Raw genomic sequence first — 19,453 nt, 5'->3', positions numbered from 1 at the left:
TTCTGAATTAGTGTCAGATTTGCCTTTGTCCATTATATTTTCTTCATCTTTTTAACTTTCTTTCATTTACTTTTATCACTCTGCTTCTCATTGTGCTCATTGTAATATTCATTGTGTAGATCTAAATTCTCCACTGTGTGTGTGTGTGTGTGTGTGTGTGTGTGTGTGTGTGTGAGTGTATGAGACACACATCTGTAACTGCATATAATTTGAATTCTGTAAACACCAAATATTTGTTCCAAAGCCTCGATAGCACTGACCATGTCTGCAGACCATCTGGGATCTTTAAATGATTTATAAAATAAATGATTGTCTGGACATTTCCAGTTATTAGAAATGTACATTCACTGATAATCTATTAATGCTGGGTCTATTAAGGCTGAAAATGTCTGGTCTAAAATATCTTATACTTACTGTAGTTTTTGTTCTTTCTGTTGAACATAAATAAACTGCAGTAAACACTGCAGCAATGTTATTTTAAGCATTATCAAGAAGACAAAAAAGCATTTAATTCATTCTGTCAGTTAATAATGAACACTGATGTGACAAATTGTGTTTAGCGTGCTTGAACTGTCATTAGGGAATATGCAAGTTAGCTGTGACCTTGTGCTCTTCAGAATCACTCTGCCACACCATAAGTGTCGATATTTTCAGAATCGCTTTGTAGAGATTCTTTATGGCAGAGTCTGAATCATGCATTGTATAGCTCAGGTGTTTTGAGGTTAATCTGGTCCAACACGATTGCCGTGGTCCCGGTGGTGTTGATGTGTGCTGTTGTATTAGGCCTGTCAGAATAACCAGGGAGACAGTAATCCAACTACTAGCTTTCTAATGGGATTACAGAGGAAAGTCATCATCTTTACAGTGGTCTGAAGGGGGAAAGAACTTTACCCAGCATGCAAAAGGCCTTTCATCCACACGTGCAATATACATTTACAAAGTTCATTAGGAGCCACTAAAAACTGTTACAATTACAATACACTCACTCTTTCTCCACCTCTTAATCCTTGTTTAGTTTTCCTTTATCTTTCATTAATTCACTCCCTCACAATCCCTATTCTTTCATGCTGCTCTTCTTTTTTTCTTGTCCTTATGACTGGTCCACTTACTTAGTCTATCTTCTCCTTTTGCTCCATTTTTATTACTTCCTTTCGTCATGCTGTTAATCATGTCTCTCTCTCTCTGGCCTTGGATGTTTTATTTTTACATGCATAGTTTAACTCTAAGAGGCACAGGCATTAATATTGATGTTGCATTTACTATTTGCCCTTAAAGGTTTTTTTTTTTTTTGGTCACTGTCATGGTTTATTGTTATAATGCATATTTGTTTTGGGGCTGAAAACTGCAGTGGGTTTTCAAGTATGCAGACTTTTCACATCTGCTGTAATTGTTTATGAAAACATTTACTTTCCAGGAAGACTTTCCAGCAAGCTAGGAGGCTGAAATGTGTATATGTTTATATAAAGGTTTGGCATATTTAGAGCCTTTTTAGTGTAGTTGCTTTGACCTTTTATAAATGCTTTCCCAATAGTCTAGAAGTTTAAAACATCTATATGCCTATCTCAGATACATAAAAAAAAAAATCAGAATCAATAACAATAATTGTATTTCTAAAAAAACCAAATAAATTGAATATGGTACAATACAGTAATATGGTACACTATTTACAGATGTAAAATTACAAGGGTAAGTACACTAACAATGATAAATACATGGTTGCCACATTGTTTGACTTGGGTGTCCTGGAAGATTAAATCTAAATATCTCATATCATACATTTCATTTAAACTGGTATAACATGCATTTTTAACCCATGTGTGACCTTGGTCCACAAAGTGTCCCAGTGTCCCAAAGTGTCCCAGTCTTGTCGCTGGGGTATATTTGTAGCAATAGCCGAAAATACATTTTATGGGTCAAAATAAGTGATTATTCTTTTATGAAAAAAAAAAAAACGAATAAACAAAAAAAATTATGTTAGAATATTAAGTAAAAATCATGTTCCATGAAGACATTTTTTACATTTCCTAACAAAAACGTATAAAAACTTTATTTTTTGAGTATTAATATTCATTGCTAAGAACTTCATTTGGACAACTTTAAAGGCGATTTCCTCAATATTTAGATTTTTTAATAATTGTATCTCGGCCAAATATTGTCCTATCCTAACGAACCATACATCAATGGAAAGCTTATTTATTCAGATGTACAGATCTCAATTTTGAAAAATTGACAATTATGACTGGTTTTGTGGTCCAGGGTCACATATTTAATCTAAATACGATAAACATTTGTTGTCTTTTTGTACCCGTAGGTCTCCTTCAGGGAAACTCCAAATGTCCTTCTGTGTGTCTCAGCACAGCTGGGCCTCTGACCGGATCTCACATCTGTTTGAGTTTGAAATGTGTACACTGCAAGATAATGCTTTAACAAAAGTAATGTACCAACCTCTACTTTTTTCTCTTCTTCTCTCTCTCTCTCTCTTTTTTTTTTTTTTTTTGCTCTCCATGCATATGCTGTGTCCCCAGAGAACACTCAAGGTAAGACCATGACATTTTTTTTTTTTTTTTGAAGGAAGAGGATGGTTTTAAAAGAATCAGGCTATGAAGCTCTTGATAATGCATGAGACCAAGTGAAATTATTAAGTTTTGATGAGGAGAGTAAAATATGATGTTAAGCTTGTGTTTATATGAGAGAAGGTTGAATATAGAACAGAACTTTTGGAGCACTGGGTTCTGTTTCAGTCTATTTCTTGCTGATGGCATTCTGCAGCACACATACCTGCAGCTCTACTACATCTATCTATTCTTTCTCGTTAACCTTTTCATATAAATCTGCACACCACTCAAAAACTCAAAAACATAAACCACTGTGGGTATACATACATTTTATATATTTTCATTTTGTTGTAATAATTAGGTCATGGGTGGATTATATTTTCTGTGTGAGTTTTGCAGGTTAATGGATTATGGAAGGAAAGGGGTCAAAGAGGTTCGTCACAACAGCTGGTCACTAGATTACTACAATGTGTGAGGGTTTATTATATGAATATATGCTATAGTTTGGTGACAAAATTGGTTGGGGGGGGGGGGGGTCTACGAAAGAGAGCATACAATAATCAATGCCATCACCTTTCTATATACACACATGTGTGTCACTACAAATTAATTCTGTGAAATCATTCCTGAATCTGAAACTAATTTTATTAGAACTTGTATGAATGCAACATGCAAAAGGCGACTAAATAACTCTATTGTACAAATAATGTATGATATGATAAATATTTCAGCCTAGAATTGTAATATGTGTGTGCATGTATGTGATATCAGATTGCTCTCCCTTTACTGCGTGGATTCTCTTCTGTCTTAACATTATGCCAGCTGCATTTTCATTTCCTCTGACATGTAGTGTGAGAGAGAGGTGTGTGTGTGTGTCAGAGAGAATGCCTTGGTTTCTTTGTTTCACATCTGACTCACAAATGAAAATCTCCACCTGGTGGCGGATTAGTGTAATGTTGTATGGTGTGTGTTTTGGGTGTATTTAAGTGTGTGTGTGTGTGTGTGTGTGTTTCAGAGAGAGAGAGAGAGCGTGTGCGTGTTTGCACTAGCTTTAGTATACAGAAGGTTGCCACCAGTTTACACTTTAGCAGTGTGTGTCAATTAGTGATTCATTCTTTCCTTCCCAATATGTGTTAGTGTGTCAGAATTGATTTGGTTTAATAGGTGATGACCTATTTACAGCAGCTAGTGTGTATGTGTCTGTGTGTGTGTTTGTAATTTATGTGTCATCTGTCCTTGTGAAACACCCTCTCCTCATTGATGGTTTCTCTGAGGGTGTGGCCCCTACATCTGGGAACAAAACCAGGCAGAAATGTAAATCAATACACGGACCTCATTGGTCGATTAATCTCTTGAGAATCTGATAGACATAAATCTGCTTCAATCACCACTCTCACCAGCAGAGCTGTGCACAGTAACACCTCAGCCAATCAAATAGACAGGAGCATCAAACAGAGTGTGCTTAACCAATCAGGTAATGAAATGGTTATTGCAGTGCATCAGGAGCCAATCAGATCTTTTGGTCAGTGTGAGCCCAGAGCATCTTTCAGCAGAAGCTGTTTCATCACATGCTGCTTTAGCCTTATTACATCAAAAGCCTATTTATGAGATTGAAATGGATTTTATTTTTCATGCACAAACAAAAACATTTTCTCTTTCTGTTTCTTGGGTTTTATACTGAATTCAAGCATGCTGTTGCTGTTCATTCTTTTAGACTGTGTAAATGCATATATTAAATAACTTTTTTATTGTAACATTATGTATATATTATGATGTGACGATAAAAGTGATTTCATTTAATACACTAAATAAATTTTTTTTTTTCTAGGCAGATATTAGTTTGTCTGTTCCATTAATTTATTTCCTTTTTATATTAATGTACAATATTTATAATTATATATTTATATATTAAATAGTTCATTGTTATGTTTTAAAAATATGCCTAGTCTTTATGTGTATAAGCATTAAATCATTCAAGGTTTGAATGATTAATGCAGTTGTTGAGCACTGCGTTCTGAGAGATAAAATGGTTTTCTAAAAAGTAAGGGTCTTATTTTATTGTCAAAACCTTTTTCTCTCAGAATCCATTGGGATTTTGGGGTGAAAGTGAATTAGAGATAAATGAATTCTGATCCAAATTAGAGTTGGCTGTGGTGTGCCACACATTTCTGTGGTCATCACTGTACTGTATGTGCCTGGCCTGGTAACAGTCTCTATGACTGCCAGACTCATCCTGCCCTGTCCCATTTCCTTTAGAGCAACTGTGTAAAGAAATCTGAGCACTTTAGTTGGATTAAAATTCTCTCAGAGTTTCATCTTTCTCAAGATGTCATTCACACATTGTGTGTGTGTTTGATGGCATCTGCTCAGTTAATATTAACACATGGTGGAATTCATTTGCTTTTGGTTAAAAATGCATCTAAAACAGAATTTAATCTGAATCACAATTAGAATGTGAAAGGAGAACAGAAAAAAAGAGAGGGATAAAATGGATTGTAAATGTGTGTGGCCTGTGGGAGGAATGGTTTTTCAGAAAAAAAAACATTATAAAACATAAAATATAACTTATAACAGATCTAAGGGTTAGTCAAAATTTTATCCAGTTTGTCTGCTTATTAATATTATAAACAACTGAACTATTTCCTTATCCTCACAAATGTGTCTATGATATTGAGAAGGCATATTATTTGTCTCTTTCTAAGACCCCGTATGTCTAGTCATATTTAGTGTGTCAGTACTAGATTTTTACTGAAAGGTTAGATCCTCTTAAAATCACGCTCTTAACCACTTCAGCTGTTATTTTGATTTTTTTGAGAATTAGACATATGCAATATTGGACCCACCGGTGGGTCCCCAGAGTTGATGTGGTTAATCAGGAGAAAATCATATTTTTGCAGCAGCTCCTCAACTAAGTACATACTGTCATTGGCCTGTGGGAGTATGCATGCTCTCTTCTGTAGAAACAGCTCCACAAATACTAGTAAATACACATTTTTATACAAGATTTAAAAATATATATATACAGCTACCACAAATACCCATCTTCCATACTCTGACACATTTTCCGAGTTAAACAGACTATTCAACAAGACCAATTTGCTACATTTTGGTAAAAGATTATAAAGAGAAACATTTCGGAATTTAGGACTAATGTGCCCCAATGAATAATTCACATGAGCACCTGGAACATAAACTGGGTTAAATTGTGATTGCATGCTGGGCACGTTTTCACTCAGAAATTGCTAGTATATTTTACAAATAATTTACATTTACATTTATTCATTTAGCTGACGCTTTTATCCAAAGCGACTTACAATTGCTATATATGTCAGAGGTCGCACGCCTCTGGAGCAACTAGGGGTTAAGTGTCTTGCTCAGGGACACACTGGCGGTTCACAGTGGATTCGAACCCGGGTCTCCCACACCACAGGCGTAAATAATTACACAAGAAACAGTAAGTAAACATGGCCTTTTGAAGTAGAAAGTCTGAAATTGTATTTTCTAGTAAAATATACTCCAATATTGTTTTTGGGGGGGGGGGGGGGGGGTTATCTACTCTATTTATATTGCAAATGTCAGGTGTACCAGTACTGTAATCTGTTGAATGTTTAATGCGCAGTAGGGTGTGTTAGCAGCGTTTTGGGCTCGTTGCAGAAGCGTGTTTGTGGGGGAGGTGACAGAAGTCAGCAGGACCTCGTCTCTCGTCACTGCTTGAGCTGACCTGCTCTCCAGAACGTATTGTGTGCGTGTGTGTGTGTGTGTGTGTGAGTGAGTGTGCCAGAGAGAGAAATGCAAAGAGACTCATTATAATTTCCTCATCTTTCTGTCATATTAATGACGTTAATATTTGTAAGATAGTAATGAAACACTGTGATTTATAGCTCCTTTGATCAGTTGTCCCTAGTATCACCCGTCTGCCTCACTCTCACTTAAAGCAGAATGGGGTCTCTTAAAAAAAAAACCCTCCTGCTGTAATGCAGTTTCCGTGGCAACAGGGGTACTCTGCAGAGCGTGTTCTTCTGCTGCTTGGCAATATCACCCTTCCCCCTTTCTCCTGTCTCTCTTTCCCATGCATATACATAAATATACTGTTTGTACCTACAGAGCAATACCTACCTTTTCTTACCTCCTACAAAGTCCTGATTGTCTGATAGATATGCTGGTTTACACACCATCCTCTCTTTTTTTGTCTCTCTATAATTAATCAGATTACACTTTACCACATTTAGATATTGAAGACCCTTTCTCACACACACACACACACACACAGCAGCCCCACCCTTGATGATATCACACACACTATCTAACCACCCCCTCTGGTGTTCACTGTGCTTCCATGCATCCTTAGGCATTTTTTTTTCTTAATGCATGCACACACATACACAGAAAGGTCAGATTTAGCCTCTGGTTAATGAGCATGCCATAGTATGACCAAATTCTATATTATCCATTAAGTATGCTTCATTTCAATAATGTTTCTACACTTGCACATTCAAGTGTCACAATTTTAATGCTCTATTATTGAACAGGCTCATTTTAGCTCAGTACACCTACAGTTTATGCTGTGTTTCCTGAACCATGTTTGAGTAATAGAAATATTTGCTATAAGTAAGCTTTCCTCTTTTTTTTATTTCTCCTGGTTTCATAATTATCAAGATTTTTTCATTCCGGTCCTCATTCACAGTGTCATAATAACTGTGATTTTATATATTTACTGAAAAGGTTATACAGTAGGATGAAGCTTTCCTTATTTTATTATTATTATTGTTATAATTTTTTTTTTTAAAGTGTCTTCCACTACATTTAATCTGAGCAAAATAAATAAATAAATCTGGACTATGTTTATTATAAGTTATGTTAATCACCTTATTTTAAAATGTAAACTTATTCTTATCAGGAAAACTATTTCTTTTTAATATTTGATAAAATAAAGAAAAGTGAATTTACTTCTGAGAAAAGATTCTGCAGCATTTGAGGGCTGGTGCCATTGTTTATTTGCTATTTTACCTTGTATTGTCTAGGAAGACTTGTTATTTCTGTGACCTAGTGTGATGTGCCTTCATATTTTTGTTACCATTGCAGGAGATTATGATTATTAATATTTGAAATCATTTTGAGGGAATAAAAATAGGGCATGGGAGACTGCCAGCAGAAGCTAATCCCTGGATTACACAGATTTTGAACATAAATTCCAATTCTATTTATCTCTCTCTATCCTCGGTCTCACTCACACATCTTCAGGAAACATGCGGTGAAATATTTAGCAAAAATGCCCCACTTTTACATTTTTTTTTTCACATGCACACTCGTTTACACATTAGTTTATTCATATAGAAAATCATAGAAATTAGAAGATTATTTGTTTGTGAACTATAGTGACGATTCAATTGGTATTCTAAAATTCTACCTGTAGGTATGTGTTTGCATGGTGGTGGCAAAAAAACAACAAACAAACAAATTAAAGGATTACATATTGTAAGTGAAAAAAAGTCATTTGAGAGAGAGTGTGAATAGGCTTCTTTCAGCTTGCGTTCTTTTAAAATCATGCAGCTCCAACCCACATGCTTTGGTTTGATTCCTAGTTTAACCTTAATGCACACTCATTGTGTATGTTTAATTCTTTAAAAATAAACCTTGTGCTGTATACAGACACTTGCTTTTATTTTTTGTAAATAAATACAATGACATCATATTTTTTTCTTTTATATTATGACATTACTATCCGAATAATGTTTAATTGCAACACAATTAAAACTGCATTATTCAGATGTTTGTAAATACCTTTTTTTTGCTTGCTTGTTTTTGTTCTACACAAAGTCTATCCAGTTTGATGGACTCTATCCTTCAATTATAATTACATCAAAGAGGGCAATTAATAACCATTTATATGAGTTTGAGTAACTTAAAGATTTAGTGCTCATTTTCCTTTCTAAAATATTTTATCTTATCCTAATTTAATGTGTGGTGATACCTATTCATAAGGGCAGAGTTTCTTCTCTACAGGTAAGCTTATTCATTACTAAGTTAATAAGTATTTATTACATTTTATTATTATTGTGAACATTATTATTTATTATATTAATATTATGTATTTATTTATCATAAAAATTCATATTTATTCTTAGCATCTTACATCAACAAGAGAGTAAAAGCCAACCTTTGTAGTAATGATTAAACCTCCCTGTAGAGAAAAAAAATATTATGCTTATTATTATTATTTTATCCTTATACTAGAAGAAATAACCAACCTGTGTTGTTTACTACACAGTAGTTACCGCTGTTTGATTAAGGCAGTGTCATCAGACCGGATTCCTCCACAATGCATTCTCTTTAAATATGATATTTTCTCTTCTTGTATAGAGTTGTATTGAAATATTAGCAAATATTAGTTATCATGTTGTATTTATTTATTGTTGGAGTTTATTTAATTAAAGTTTTCTTGCCCTTAGTTCTTCAACTAATGTTTAACAGAGAATGTTGCAGAATACCACAAGTTTACAAATGCAAGAAAAGTGCTTATCTTTACAATTTCCACATTTGAATTGATATGTAAGAATGTATAAATAAACAGTAAACTTTATTTCTTGACTATACAAATTAATTAATTAGGAGAATTTCTCAAGTGACAGCTTTTAACAAGTTACTTGCAAAACTTTTGTCTAATTTAATTAAGGTTGTTTTATGTAAATTTCTAGAAATTCAAATGTTAAACTGAAAATCCTGAAACCTGACGTTAAAATTCTGACTCAAGAGTGACTATTTAAGTTTAAATAAAAAAAATGTCAATAGACTGATCATAGATATGTTCAGCAATGTTATAATTTTTTTGCTTTGAGTATGTTGTGATTAAAATGTCTTTATAAGGGTGCATTGCCATTGTGAGATTTTACACAGAAATGTATTTGACTGTTGTTGGTAAGAGTTATGAAAAATAGGGTAAAATTTGTTATCAGACCACAAACTGTTGTCTACATGAAATTGAAAAGAGCTGAACAAATTATTTTGTATTGGTAATATATATAAGAGAAAAAGTATTTAGTTTCAGTAGTACCCAAATAAAGTACAAATACCTCAAATGAATTCTTGTATATCAGTGCAAATCCTCAAGTGTTTTAAACCCCTGCAGCTTTAAGTGAATCATAAACTGCAGTTAATTTAGAGGCCACTATGTGTCACTCTTGTTCCATTAGCTGTGTAAAAGGCGTGTCTCTCCTCCTCCTAATCATGACCAGCCCCCTCTCTCTCTTTGCTCTCTCTGATTCTCTCACCCTCTCCTTCATGAATTTCTTGCATTAAGCCTCTTCACTATAGAACGTCGGGTTCAGATGTGATGGAATATTGATGTTTATGGAATATTGTATGCGGATTTGGACCGTTTTAGATGATTTTTGACAGATGCAAAACTTCCATGCTTTTGGATTAATTGTCACTATGGGTTTGTCCTGAGGACTGAAAAGGGATCTTTGGCTGTTTTATTTTGTCTTTGGTAGCCCGAAACGGATCCTTTGCTCTACTGAAATTTTACTCTCATCTATTTTTGTTGCCAATTTTCAGAATTATTGTGGAGAAAAAAGAAAAAAAAAAGCAAACATGTTAATATCTACACAGAGGCATTTACTAGCCTGCTTCTCATTTGCTTTGACCTGTCATTTCTTGAAGGCTGTAACCGGACAGATCTCATACAGTGTATCGGAGGAGGTGAAACAGGGAACCACAGTCGGTAATATAGCTAAAGACATTAACCTTTCAGTAAATGATCTGCAATCCAGGGGCTTTCGTATCGTGTCAGGTCCTAAAAAGCAGTATTTTAGTGTAAATATAGAGACGGGCGCTTTGCAGGTGAGCGAAAGGATCGATCGAGAGGAGCTTTGCACAGGCGTAATATCATGCTCCGTTAATCTGGAAGCCGTAGTGAACGGTCCACTACAACTCTACCGGATAAGAATAAACATTCTCGATATTAATGACAACTCTCCAGTTTTTCCTATGAGCTCTGTAATGATTAATGTTAGTGAAAGCACTGCTCCTGGTGTGCGCTTTCCACTGGAGAGCGCGCATGACGCAGACATTGAAGTGAATTCAGTTAAAACCTATAAGCTTACATCTAATGATTATCTCACCTTAGACGTACAAACTCATAGTGATAAGACGATATCCGCTGAGTTAGTGCTTCAGAAAGCTTTGGACAGAGAGAAGACTCCGCGACTCGAGTTCACAGTGACAGCGGTTGATGGCGGATCGCCTGCCAGGACTGGAACCGTAAGGATCGAAGTTAATGTGATAGATATAAATGACAACGCTCCAGTTTTCAAGAAACCCTTATATAAAGTCTCCATAGTCGAGCACGCGCCAATTGGCACCACAGTAACCAGACTACAAGCTCAAGATCTAGATGAAGGATTGAATGCGGAGATAGTTTACTCCTTTATAAGTCGAACACCCCAAAATATTTTGGAGAAGTTTGAAATTGACGTGCAAAGTGGAGATGTCCGAATTAAGGGTGATATTGATTATGAGGAGAACGCTGCTTTTGAAATTAGAGTTCAAGCCACCGATAAAGGTCAAGTGACTATGTCAGGTCATACTAAGCTTTTAATAGAGGTTCTAGACATTAATGATAACCCTCCAGATGTGAGTGTAACATCACTTCTTAGCCCAGTAGAGGAAAATGCGGGAAAGGGAACAGTAATTGCCCTAATGATGGTATCAGATCCAGACTCGGGTAAAAACGGAGCAGTGCGCGTTCGCCTTGCCAGCTCCAATCCATTCAAATTACAGTCATCCTTTCAGAACTACTATTCATTGGTTTTAGATGGTGTGCTGGATCGGGAAAACGTCACAGAGTATAACATTACAGTCATTGCTGAAGACGAAGGGTCACCGCCAATGTCCAGAGCTAAAGTAATACAAGTGCAGGTCTCTGATGTGAATGACAATGCGCCTCACTTCCCAAATTATGTAGTTTATGCATATCTGCGCGAAAACAGCAAAGTGGGCTCCATTATATCCACAGTGACGGCCTGTGACGCAGATATCATGGAGAATGCACATATAACATACTCTTTACTTCAAAGCTCTGTCACTGGTACACCTGTTTCAGCGCTTCTTAAAGTAAACTCGTTGACAGGAGAGATCGAGAGCATGCAGTCGTTTAACTATGAAGAGATAAAAACGTTTGAGTTTAAAGTTCAGGCCACAGACTCTGGTGTTCCTCCGCTCAGCAGTAACGTGACTGTCAATGTTTTTATCCTGGATGAGAATGACAACAGTCCCGGGATTCTCGCGCCCTATTCCGAGCTCGGTTCCGTTAACACGGAGAACATTCCCTATTCTGCTGATGCGGGCTACTTTGTGGCCAAGATCAGAGCTGTAGATGCAGATTCTGGTTACAATGCACTGCTGTCTTACCACATCTCTGAACCCAAAGGAAACAATCTGTTTCGAGTCGGAACCAGCAGCGGGGAGATCAGGACTAAGAGGAGAATGAGTGACAATGACCTGAAAACTCACCCGCTGGTCATTTTGGTTTGTGATAACGGAGAGCCCTCACTGTCAGCGACTGTGTCTATTGATGTTGTGGTTGTTGAAAGCGCAGGTGACGTCAAGACTCCGTTTAGACACGCGCCAATAAAGGAGGAGAGTTTCTCGGATTTAAATCTGTATTTGCTGATCGCCATTGTGTGCGTGTCCGTCATCTTTTTCCTGAGTCTCATCAGTTTGATAGCTGTAAAATGCCACAGGACAGACAGCAGTTTGGGCAGGTACAGCGCCCCGATGATCACCACTCACCCTGATGGGAGCTGGTCTTACTCCAAATCTGCTCAGCAGTATGACGTGTGTTTTAGCTCCGACACACTGAAGAGTGACGTGGTGGTTTTCCCTACGCCATTTCCGCCTGCAGATGCAGAACTGATCAGTATTAATGAAGGAGACACATTTACCAGGACACAAACACTTCGAAGTAAAGAGAAGGTAAGGGATTAAAGGATTTTCATTGCGATTATTATTATTTTTTTTTAATTAGTGGGACATTGTTTCTTCTTTTTATTGAAATACAATACAATTGCATTACTAATTTCTGAGACTTTTAAATTTTAAAAATGGCTTAACGGTTAATTGTGTTTTGCTAAAGTAAACAGATTTATAGGAATGCCTTAATATATTATTACATAGTAAAACCAAGATTTAACGCTTTTGCGGAGCTGTCCGTGGTCCTGAACTGTAGCTAAAACTATTTTTGTTTCTCTTGTTGCTATAACTAAAATATATATATATTAATAATAATAATAATAATAATAATAACTTGCTTAAATGTGTAATTATAGCCATGCTGTACAAATGAATTATTGTTAAAACAATATTTATGATATCGATTTAATTGTTTAATCATTAAAAGTCATCCTTGTAGTAATATTCGTGAATTGGATATTATAGAACTTCATGTTATTCGTAGTAAAATCGAGTTAAGGCTTTTAAAAATATCTCTTGATATGAAAAATGAAACCAAAATATGCAAATGCAAGTTTTGAAATGTCGAAAATGCCCCCATATACCCTCATATATTGGACCCGCACCCACACACATCTAAATATTTTATTAATAAAAAAATGGCAAATAACTGCAATCGTATATGATCATTTCTTCATGATATTTTATGGGTTTTTATGGATATTGATTCATAAACCTCGTGGTGTCACTATAGCCCGTTGAATCTCGAACTGTGTACCGTGTCTGGAAGCCCCTCCCGGTTTTAGTGGGGAGGAGATTTCAGAGGGCTTTGTTTCAGACAGACTGGACGTATAAGAGAGAGTACGAAGGCCTCGTTTTAATTTCTCGTCCCTAAAATTGAATATTGTCTAATATTTCTTTATTCGCATTGATGAACTCGGAATACCGTCTTTTATTTCGCGGATCATTTCACGGGATTCACTGGATGTAATAATGTTCTCGTCGTACAGAAGGAAATCTATTGTGGCCTGTATCGTGCTCGTTGTTTTGGAGTGTTGTTGGGACGCGGTGTCAGGGCAGCTCTCTTATTCTGTTTCAGAAGAGGTGAATCCGGGAACATCAGTGGGAAATATCGCTAAGGATCTCAACCTTAATGTTCAGGAACTGGAGTCGCGCATGTTTCAGATTGTCACGGGATCCAAGAAAAAATATTTCGAGGTAAATCTAAAAACTGGCTTCTTGTATGTGAGCGAAAGAATAGACAGAGAGGAGCTTTGTGCTAAAGCACCTAAATGTACTCTCAGTGTTGAAGCGGTTATCAACAATCCACTGAAGCTTTATCAAATAGAGATTAATATTCTGGATATAAACGATAATTCCCCATCTTTTAGTGAGAAATCACAAATGTTAGACATTGCAGAAAGTACGCTGCCTGGTGTTAAGTTCTCTCTCCATCATGCTACAGACGCAGATGTAGGAAAAAATTCTATAAACACTTACAAACTTAGCTCGAACGAGTATTTTTCTTTAGCTGTGCACAAAGGAGGAGATCACAGTGTGTCTGCTGAGTTAGTGCTGCAGAAAGCTTTAGATCGAGAGAAACAGTCTGTGATCCAGCTCACGCTTACCGCTGTAGACGGAGGAACACCCTCTAAGACAGGCACATCTCTTATAATTATTAAAGTTTTGGATAATAACGATAATACTCCCGTTTTTAGCAAGCCGTTGTATAAAACGACAGTTTTAGAAAATGTGCCCATCGGAACGACAATTGTGGTGTTAAATGCGACAGACCTGGATGAAGGTACTAATAGCGATATTGTTTATTCTATAATTAAAAGAGATCAGAATAAAATTCTACAGATTTTTGATATTGACCCAAATACTGGTGTTATCACAGTTAAAGGCGATATAGATTTCGAGGAGAACAATGCATTTGAGATCCGAGCACAGGCCAGTGATAAAGGACAGCCTCCGATGTCCACGCACTGCAAAGTCCTGCTGGAGGTGCTGGATATTAACGACAATGAGCCAGAGATAACCGTGACGTCACTCCTCAGTACAGTGAAAGAGGACGTCAGTATTGGCACTGCTGTCGCTCTCGTGTCAGTGATTGACAGGGACGGCGGCAAAAATTGTGCAGTTAATTGCCTTGTGTCCAACAAAGTGCCTTTTAAACTCGAGACGAATTACAAAAATTATTATTCTCTAGTGGTGGATGGACCTCTAGACAGAGAGCGCGCGTCTGAGTATAACGTGACTATCTCAGCTACTGATGAAGGGACTCCGCCTCTCTCTAGCACCAGTGTCATAATTGTACACGTTTCTGATGTGAATGACAACGCGCCGCGCTTTCCAGAGCCCGTCATTAATGTTTATGTGAAAGAAAACAGTCAGATTGGAGCTGTTATTCATACAGTATCTGCTTTTGATCCTGATGTAGGTGATAATGCTCGGATAACATATTCTTTTCTAGAAAGCTCGAAAAGCGGCCCAGTAACATCCATGATCAACATAAACTCTGACAGTGGAGATATACACAGTTTACAGTCGTTTAACTATGAGGAGATAAAAACGTTTGAGTTTAAAGTCCAGGCCACAGACTCTGGTGTTCCTCCGCTCAGCAGTAACGTGACTGTCAATGTTTTTATCCTGGATGAGAATGACAACAGTCCCGGAATTCTCGCGCCCTATTCCGAGCTCGGATCCGTTAACACGGAGAACATTCCCTATTCTGCTGATGCGGGCTACTTTGTGGCCAAGATCAGGGCTGTAGATGCAGATTCTGGTTACAATGCGCTGCTGTCTTACCACATCTCTGAACCCAAAGGAAACAATCTGTTTCGAGTCGGAACCAGCAGCGGGGAGATCAGGACTAAGAGGAGAATGAGTGACAATGACCTGAAAACTCACCCGCTGGTCATTTTGGTTTGTGATAACGGAGAGCCCTCACTGTCAGCGACTGTGTCTATTGATGTTGTGGTTGTTGAAAGCGCAGGTGACGTCAAGACCACATTCAGACTCGCGCCGATAAAGGAGGAGAGTTTCTCGGATTTAAATCTGTATTTGCTGATCGCCATTGTGTGCGTGTCCGTCATCTTTTTCCTGAGCCTCGTCAGTTTGATAGCTGTAAAATGCCACAGGACAGATAGCAGTTTGGGCAGGTACAGTGCCCCTATGATCACCACTCATCCTGATGGGAGCTGGTCTTACTCCAAATCTGCTCAGCAGTATGACGTGTGTTTTAGCTCCGACACACTGAAGAGTGACGTGGTGGTTTTCCCTGCGCCATTTCCGCCTGCAGATGCAGAACTAATCAGTATTAATGAAGGAGACACTTTTACAAGAACACAAACACTTCCTAATAAAGAAAAGGTAAGAGATTAAATGATTTTCATTGCGATTCTTTGTTTTTGTTTTGTAAAGTTAGTGTGACTTCTGGTGTTTCCTCGCAATGACCTCGTTTTATTGGCAGACAACTACAAGTTTCTGAGACTTAAAATGTTGAAAGTGGCTTAAGGTTTCTCTCTCTCTCTGAAGTAAGCAGACTTATTGCAATCGATTAATATATTATCATTACCACATAAGACCAACTTTTAGCCCTTTTGTGGAGCTGTCCGTGGTTATGAACTTGTCGTGGTCTTTTTGATGAACATCGCTGCAACTACGTATCTTTCTTCTGTTCAATAATGCAAAATTTATTGATGTACTGTGCTAAGTGTGAAATTATAGCTATACTGTAAGAATGAATAATTGAAATAATGCTAAATTTATTGATGTACTGTGCAAAGTGTGAAATGATAGCTATACTTTAAGAATGAATAATTGAAATGATCTTAGTTTAAAATTAATTTATAACAGTATTTATATATTTGTTACATACAAAATTTAGTTATGCAAAGTCATCCTTGCAGTAATCTAAGAGAGTTGAATATTAGAACTGCATGTTTCCCATAGTGAAATCTAGTTAAGTTTTCAGAATATATATTGAGATGAAAGATATATACAGAATATGCTAATGCAAACTAGTATTTGTTTTGATGACGGAAATGTCCCCATATCCTCTCATATATGGGATACACAGAAAAAGAAATCTCATTTTTTTGTAGAATTAATAAAAAAAATGAAGAATAACTACAAATGTATATGATGATCTGTTTGTGATATTATTAAGGATTTTGGTGGATATCAATTTATAAATCCGCGTGGTGTCACTATAGCCCGTTGAATCTCGAACTGTGTACCGTGTCTGGAAGCCCCTCCCGGTTTTAGTGGGGAGGAGATTTCACAGGGCTTTGTTTCAGACAGACTCGACGTATAAGAGAGAGTACGAAGGCCTCGTTTTTTTCTCGTCCCTAATATTGAATATTGTCTAATATTTCTTTATTCGCATTGATGAACTCGGAATACCGTCTTTTATTTCGCGGATCATTTCAGGGGATTCACTGGATGTAATAATGTTCTCGTCGTACAGAAGGAAATCTATTGTGGCCTGTATCGTGCTCGTTGTTTTGGAGTGTTGTTGGGACGCGGTGTCAGGGCAGCTCTCTTATTCTGTTTCAGAGGAGGTGAATCCGGGAACATCAGTGGGAAATATCGCTAAGGATCTCAACCTTAATGTTCAGGAACTGGAGTCGCGCATGTTTCAGATTGTAACAGGATCCAAGAAAAAATATTTCGAGGTAAATCTAAAAACTGGGTTTCTTTATGTGAGTGAAAGAATAGACAGAGAGGAGCTTTGTGCTAAAGCACCTAAATGTACTCTCAGTGTAGAAGCAGTTATCAACAATCCACTGAAGCTTTATCAAATAGAAATTAATATTCTGGATGTGAATGACAATTCTCCGTCTTTTAGCGAGAAATCACAAACGCTAGAAATTGCGGAGAACACGCTACTTGGTGTTAGACTCCCTCTCCATCATGCTACAGACGCAGATGTAGGAAAAAAATCAATAAATAATTACAAACTTAGCTCGAACGAGTATTTTTCATTAGTTGTGCACAAAGGAGGAGATCAGAGTGTATCTGCTGAGTTAGTGCTGCAGAAAGCTTTAGATCGAGAGAAACAGTCTGTGATCCAGCTCACGCTTACCGCTATAGACGGAGGAACACCCTCTAAGACAGGAACATCTCTTATAATTATTAAAGTTTTAGATATAAATGATAATGCTCCTGCTTTCAGTAAGCCCTTATATAAAACAACCGTTTTAGAAAATGTGCCCATCGGAACGACAATTGTGGTGTTAAATGCGACAGACCTGGATGAAGGTACTAATAGCGATATTGTTTATTCTATGATTAAAAGAGATCAAAATAAAATTCTACAGATTTTTGATATTGACCCAAATACTGGTGTTATCACAGTTAAAGGCGATATAGATTTCGAGGAGAACAATGCATTTGAGATCCGAGCACAGGCCAGTGATAAAGGACAGCCTCCGATATCCACGCACTGCAAAGTCCTGCTGGAGGTGCTGGATATTAACGACAATGAGCCAGAGATAACCGTGACGTCACTCCTCAGTACAGTGAAAGAGGACGTCAGTATTGGCACTGCTGTCGCTCTCGTGTCAGTGATTGACAGGGACGGCGGCAAAAATGGTGCAGTTAAATGCCTTGTGTCCAACAAAGTGCCTTTTAAACTCGAGACGAATTACAAAAATTATTATTCTCTAGTGGTGGATGGACCTCTAGACAGAGAGCGCGCGTCTGAGTATAACGTGACTATCTCAGCTACTGATGAAGGGACTCCGCCTCTCTCTAGCACTAGTGTCATTACTGTACACGTTTCTGATGTGAATGACAACGCGCCGCGCTTTCCAGAGCACGTCATTAATGTCTATGTGAAAGAAAACAGTCAGATTGGAGCTGTTATTCATACAGTATCTGCTTTTGATCCTGATGTAGGTGATAATGCTCGGATAACATATTCTTTTCTAGAAAGCTCAAAAAGCGGACCAGTAACATCCATGATCAACATAAACTCTGAGAGTGGAGATATACACAGTTTACAGTCGTTTAACTATGAGGAGATAAAAACGTTTGAGTTTAAAGTCCAGGCCACAGACTCTGGTGTTCCTCCGCTCAGCAGTAACGTGACTGTCAATGTTTTTATCCTGGATGAGAATGACAACAGTCCCGGGATTCTCGCGCCCTATTCCGAGCTCGGTTCCGTTAACACGGAGAACATTCCCTATTCTGCTGATGCGGGCTACTTTGTGGCCAAGATCAGGGCTGTAGATGCAGATTCTGGTTACAATGCACTGCTGTCTTACCACATCTCTGAACCCAAAGGAAACAATCTGTTCCGAGTCGGAACCAGCAGCGGGGAGATCAGGACTAAGAGGAGAATGAGTGACAATGACCTGAAAACTCACCCGCTCGTCATTTTGGTTTGTGATAACGGAGAGCCCTCACTGTCAGCGACTGTGTCTATTGATGTTGTGGTTGTTGAAAGCGCAGGTGACGTCAAGACTCCATTCAGACACGCGCCGATAAAGGAGGAGAGTTTCTCGGATTTAAATCTGTATTTGCTGATCGCCATTGTGTGCGTGTCCGTCATCTTTTTCCTGAGTCTCATCAGTTTGATAGCTGTAAAATGCCACAGGACAGACAGCAGTTTGGACAGGTACAGCACCCCGATGATCACCACTCATCCTGATGGGAGCTGGTCTTACTCCAAATCTGCTCAGCAGTATGACGTGTGTTTTAGTTCCGACACACTGAAGAGTGACGTAGTGGTTTTCCCTGCGCCATTTCCGCCTGCAGATGCAGAACTGATCAGTATTAATGGAGGAGACACTTTTACAAGAACACAAACACTTCCCAATAAAGATAAGGTAAGGAATTCAATTAATTAATTAATTCTTTTATTTATTTATTTATTTCTAAACCTAGTGTTTATTCACATTTACCAGTTTTCATTGAAGTACAATTGTATTATTAATTTC

General features: G+C 37.5%; 3 protein-coding genes across 5 annotated transcripts in view; all 3 read left to right on the top strand.

The window, feature by feature from the left end:
* Positions 1–19,453, top strand: part of LOC132109894 (protocadherin alpha-C2-like) — a 110,341-nt gene that overhangs the window by 25,771 nt on the left and 65,117 nt on the right. The window contains exon 2 of one of the 3 annotated variants that reach the window (XM_059516337.1): positions 2,526–2,537. The exons of 1 other annotated variant lie outside the window; for it this stretch is intronic. In XM_059516337.1, the coding sequence (XP_059372320.1) occupies positions 2,526–2,537 (12 nt within the window). Of the gene's footprint in view, positions 1–2,525; positions 2,538–9,880; positions 12,528–19,453 lie in introns of those variants that run through there. One more of the 3 variants, XM_059516334.1, reaches the window with a different exon arrangement.
* On the top strand, positions 13,355–16,211 carry LOC132109895 (protocadherin alpha-3-like). Its single transcript, XM_059516341.1, has one exon. The coding sequence runs from the start codon at positions 13,497–13,499 to the stop codon at positions 15,888–15,890; it is 2,394 nt and encodes a 797-aa protein (XP_059372324.1). The 5' UTR covers positions 13,355–13,496; the 3' UTR covers positions 15,891–16,211.
* On the top strand, positions 16,267–19,363 carry LOC132109294 (protocadherin alpha-3-like). Its single transcript, XM_059515306.1, has one exon. It carries the CDS (start codon positions 16,961–16,963, stop codon positions 19,361–19,363), a length of 2,403 nt encoding a protein of 800 aa, XP_059371289.1. The 5' UTR covers positions 16,267–16,960.

This window comes from Carassius carassius, chromosome 29 (genome assembly GCF_963082965.1).
Source record: "Carassius carassius chromosome 29, fCarCar2.1, whole genome shotgun sequence".
Taxonomy (NCBI): Eukaryota; Metazoa; Chordata; class Actinopteri; order Cypriniformes; family Cyprinidae; genus Carassius; species Carassius carassius.
The sequence above is the reverse complement of the archived record's forward strand: the minus strand, read 5'-3'. Positions and strand labels throughout refer to the sequence as shown.

Excerpts from the sequence above, each read along its gene's own strand:
- LOC132109895 (XM_059516341.1), top strand. The coding sequence starts at position 13,497 with ATGTTCTCGTCGTACAGAAGGAAATCTATTGTGGCCTGTATCGTGCTC.
- LOC132109294 (XM_059515306.1), top strand. The coding sequence starts at position 16,961 with ATGTTCTCGTCGTACAGAAGGAAATCTATTGTGGCCTGTATCGTGCTC.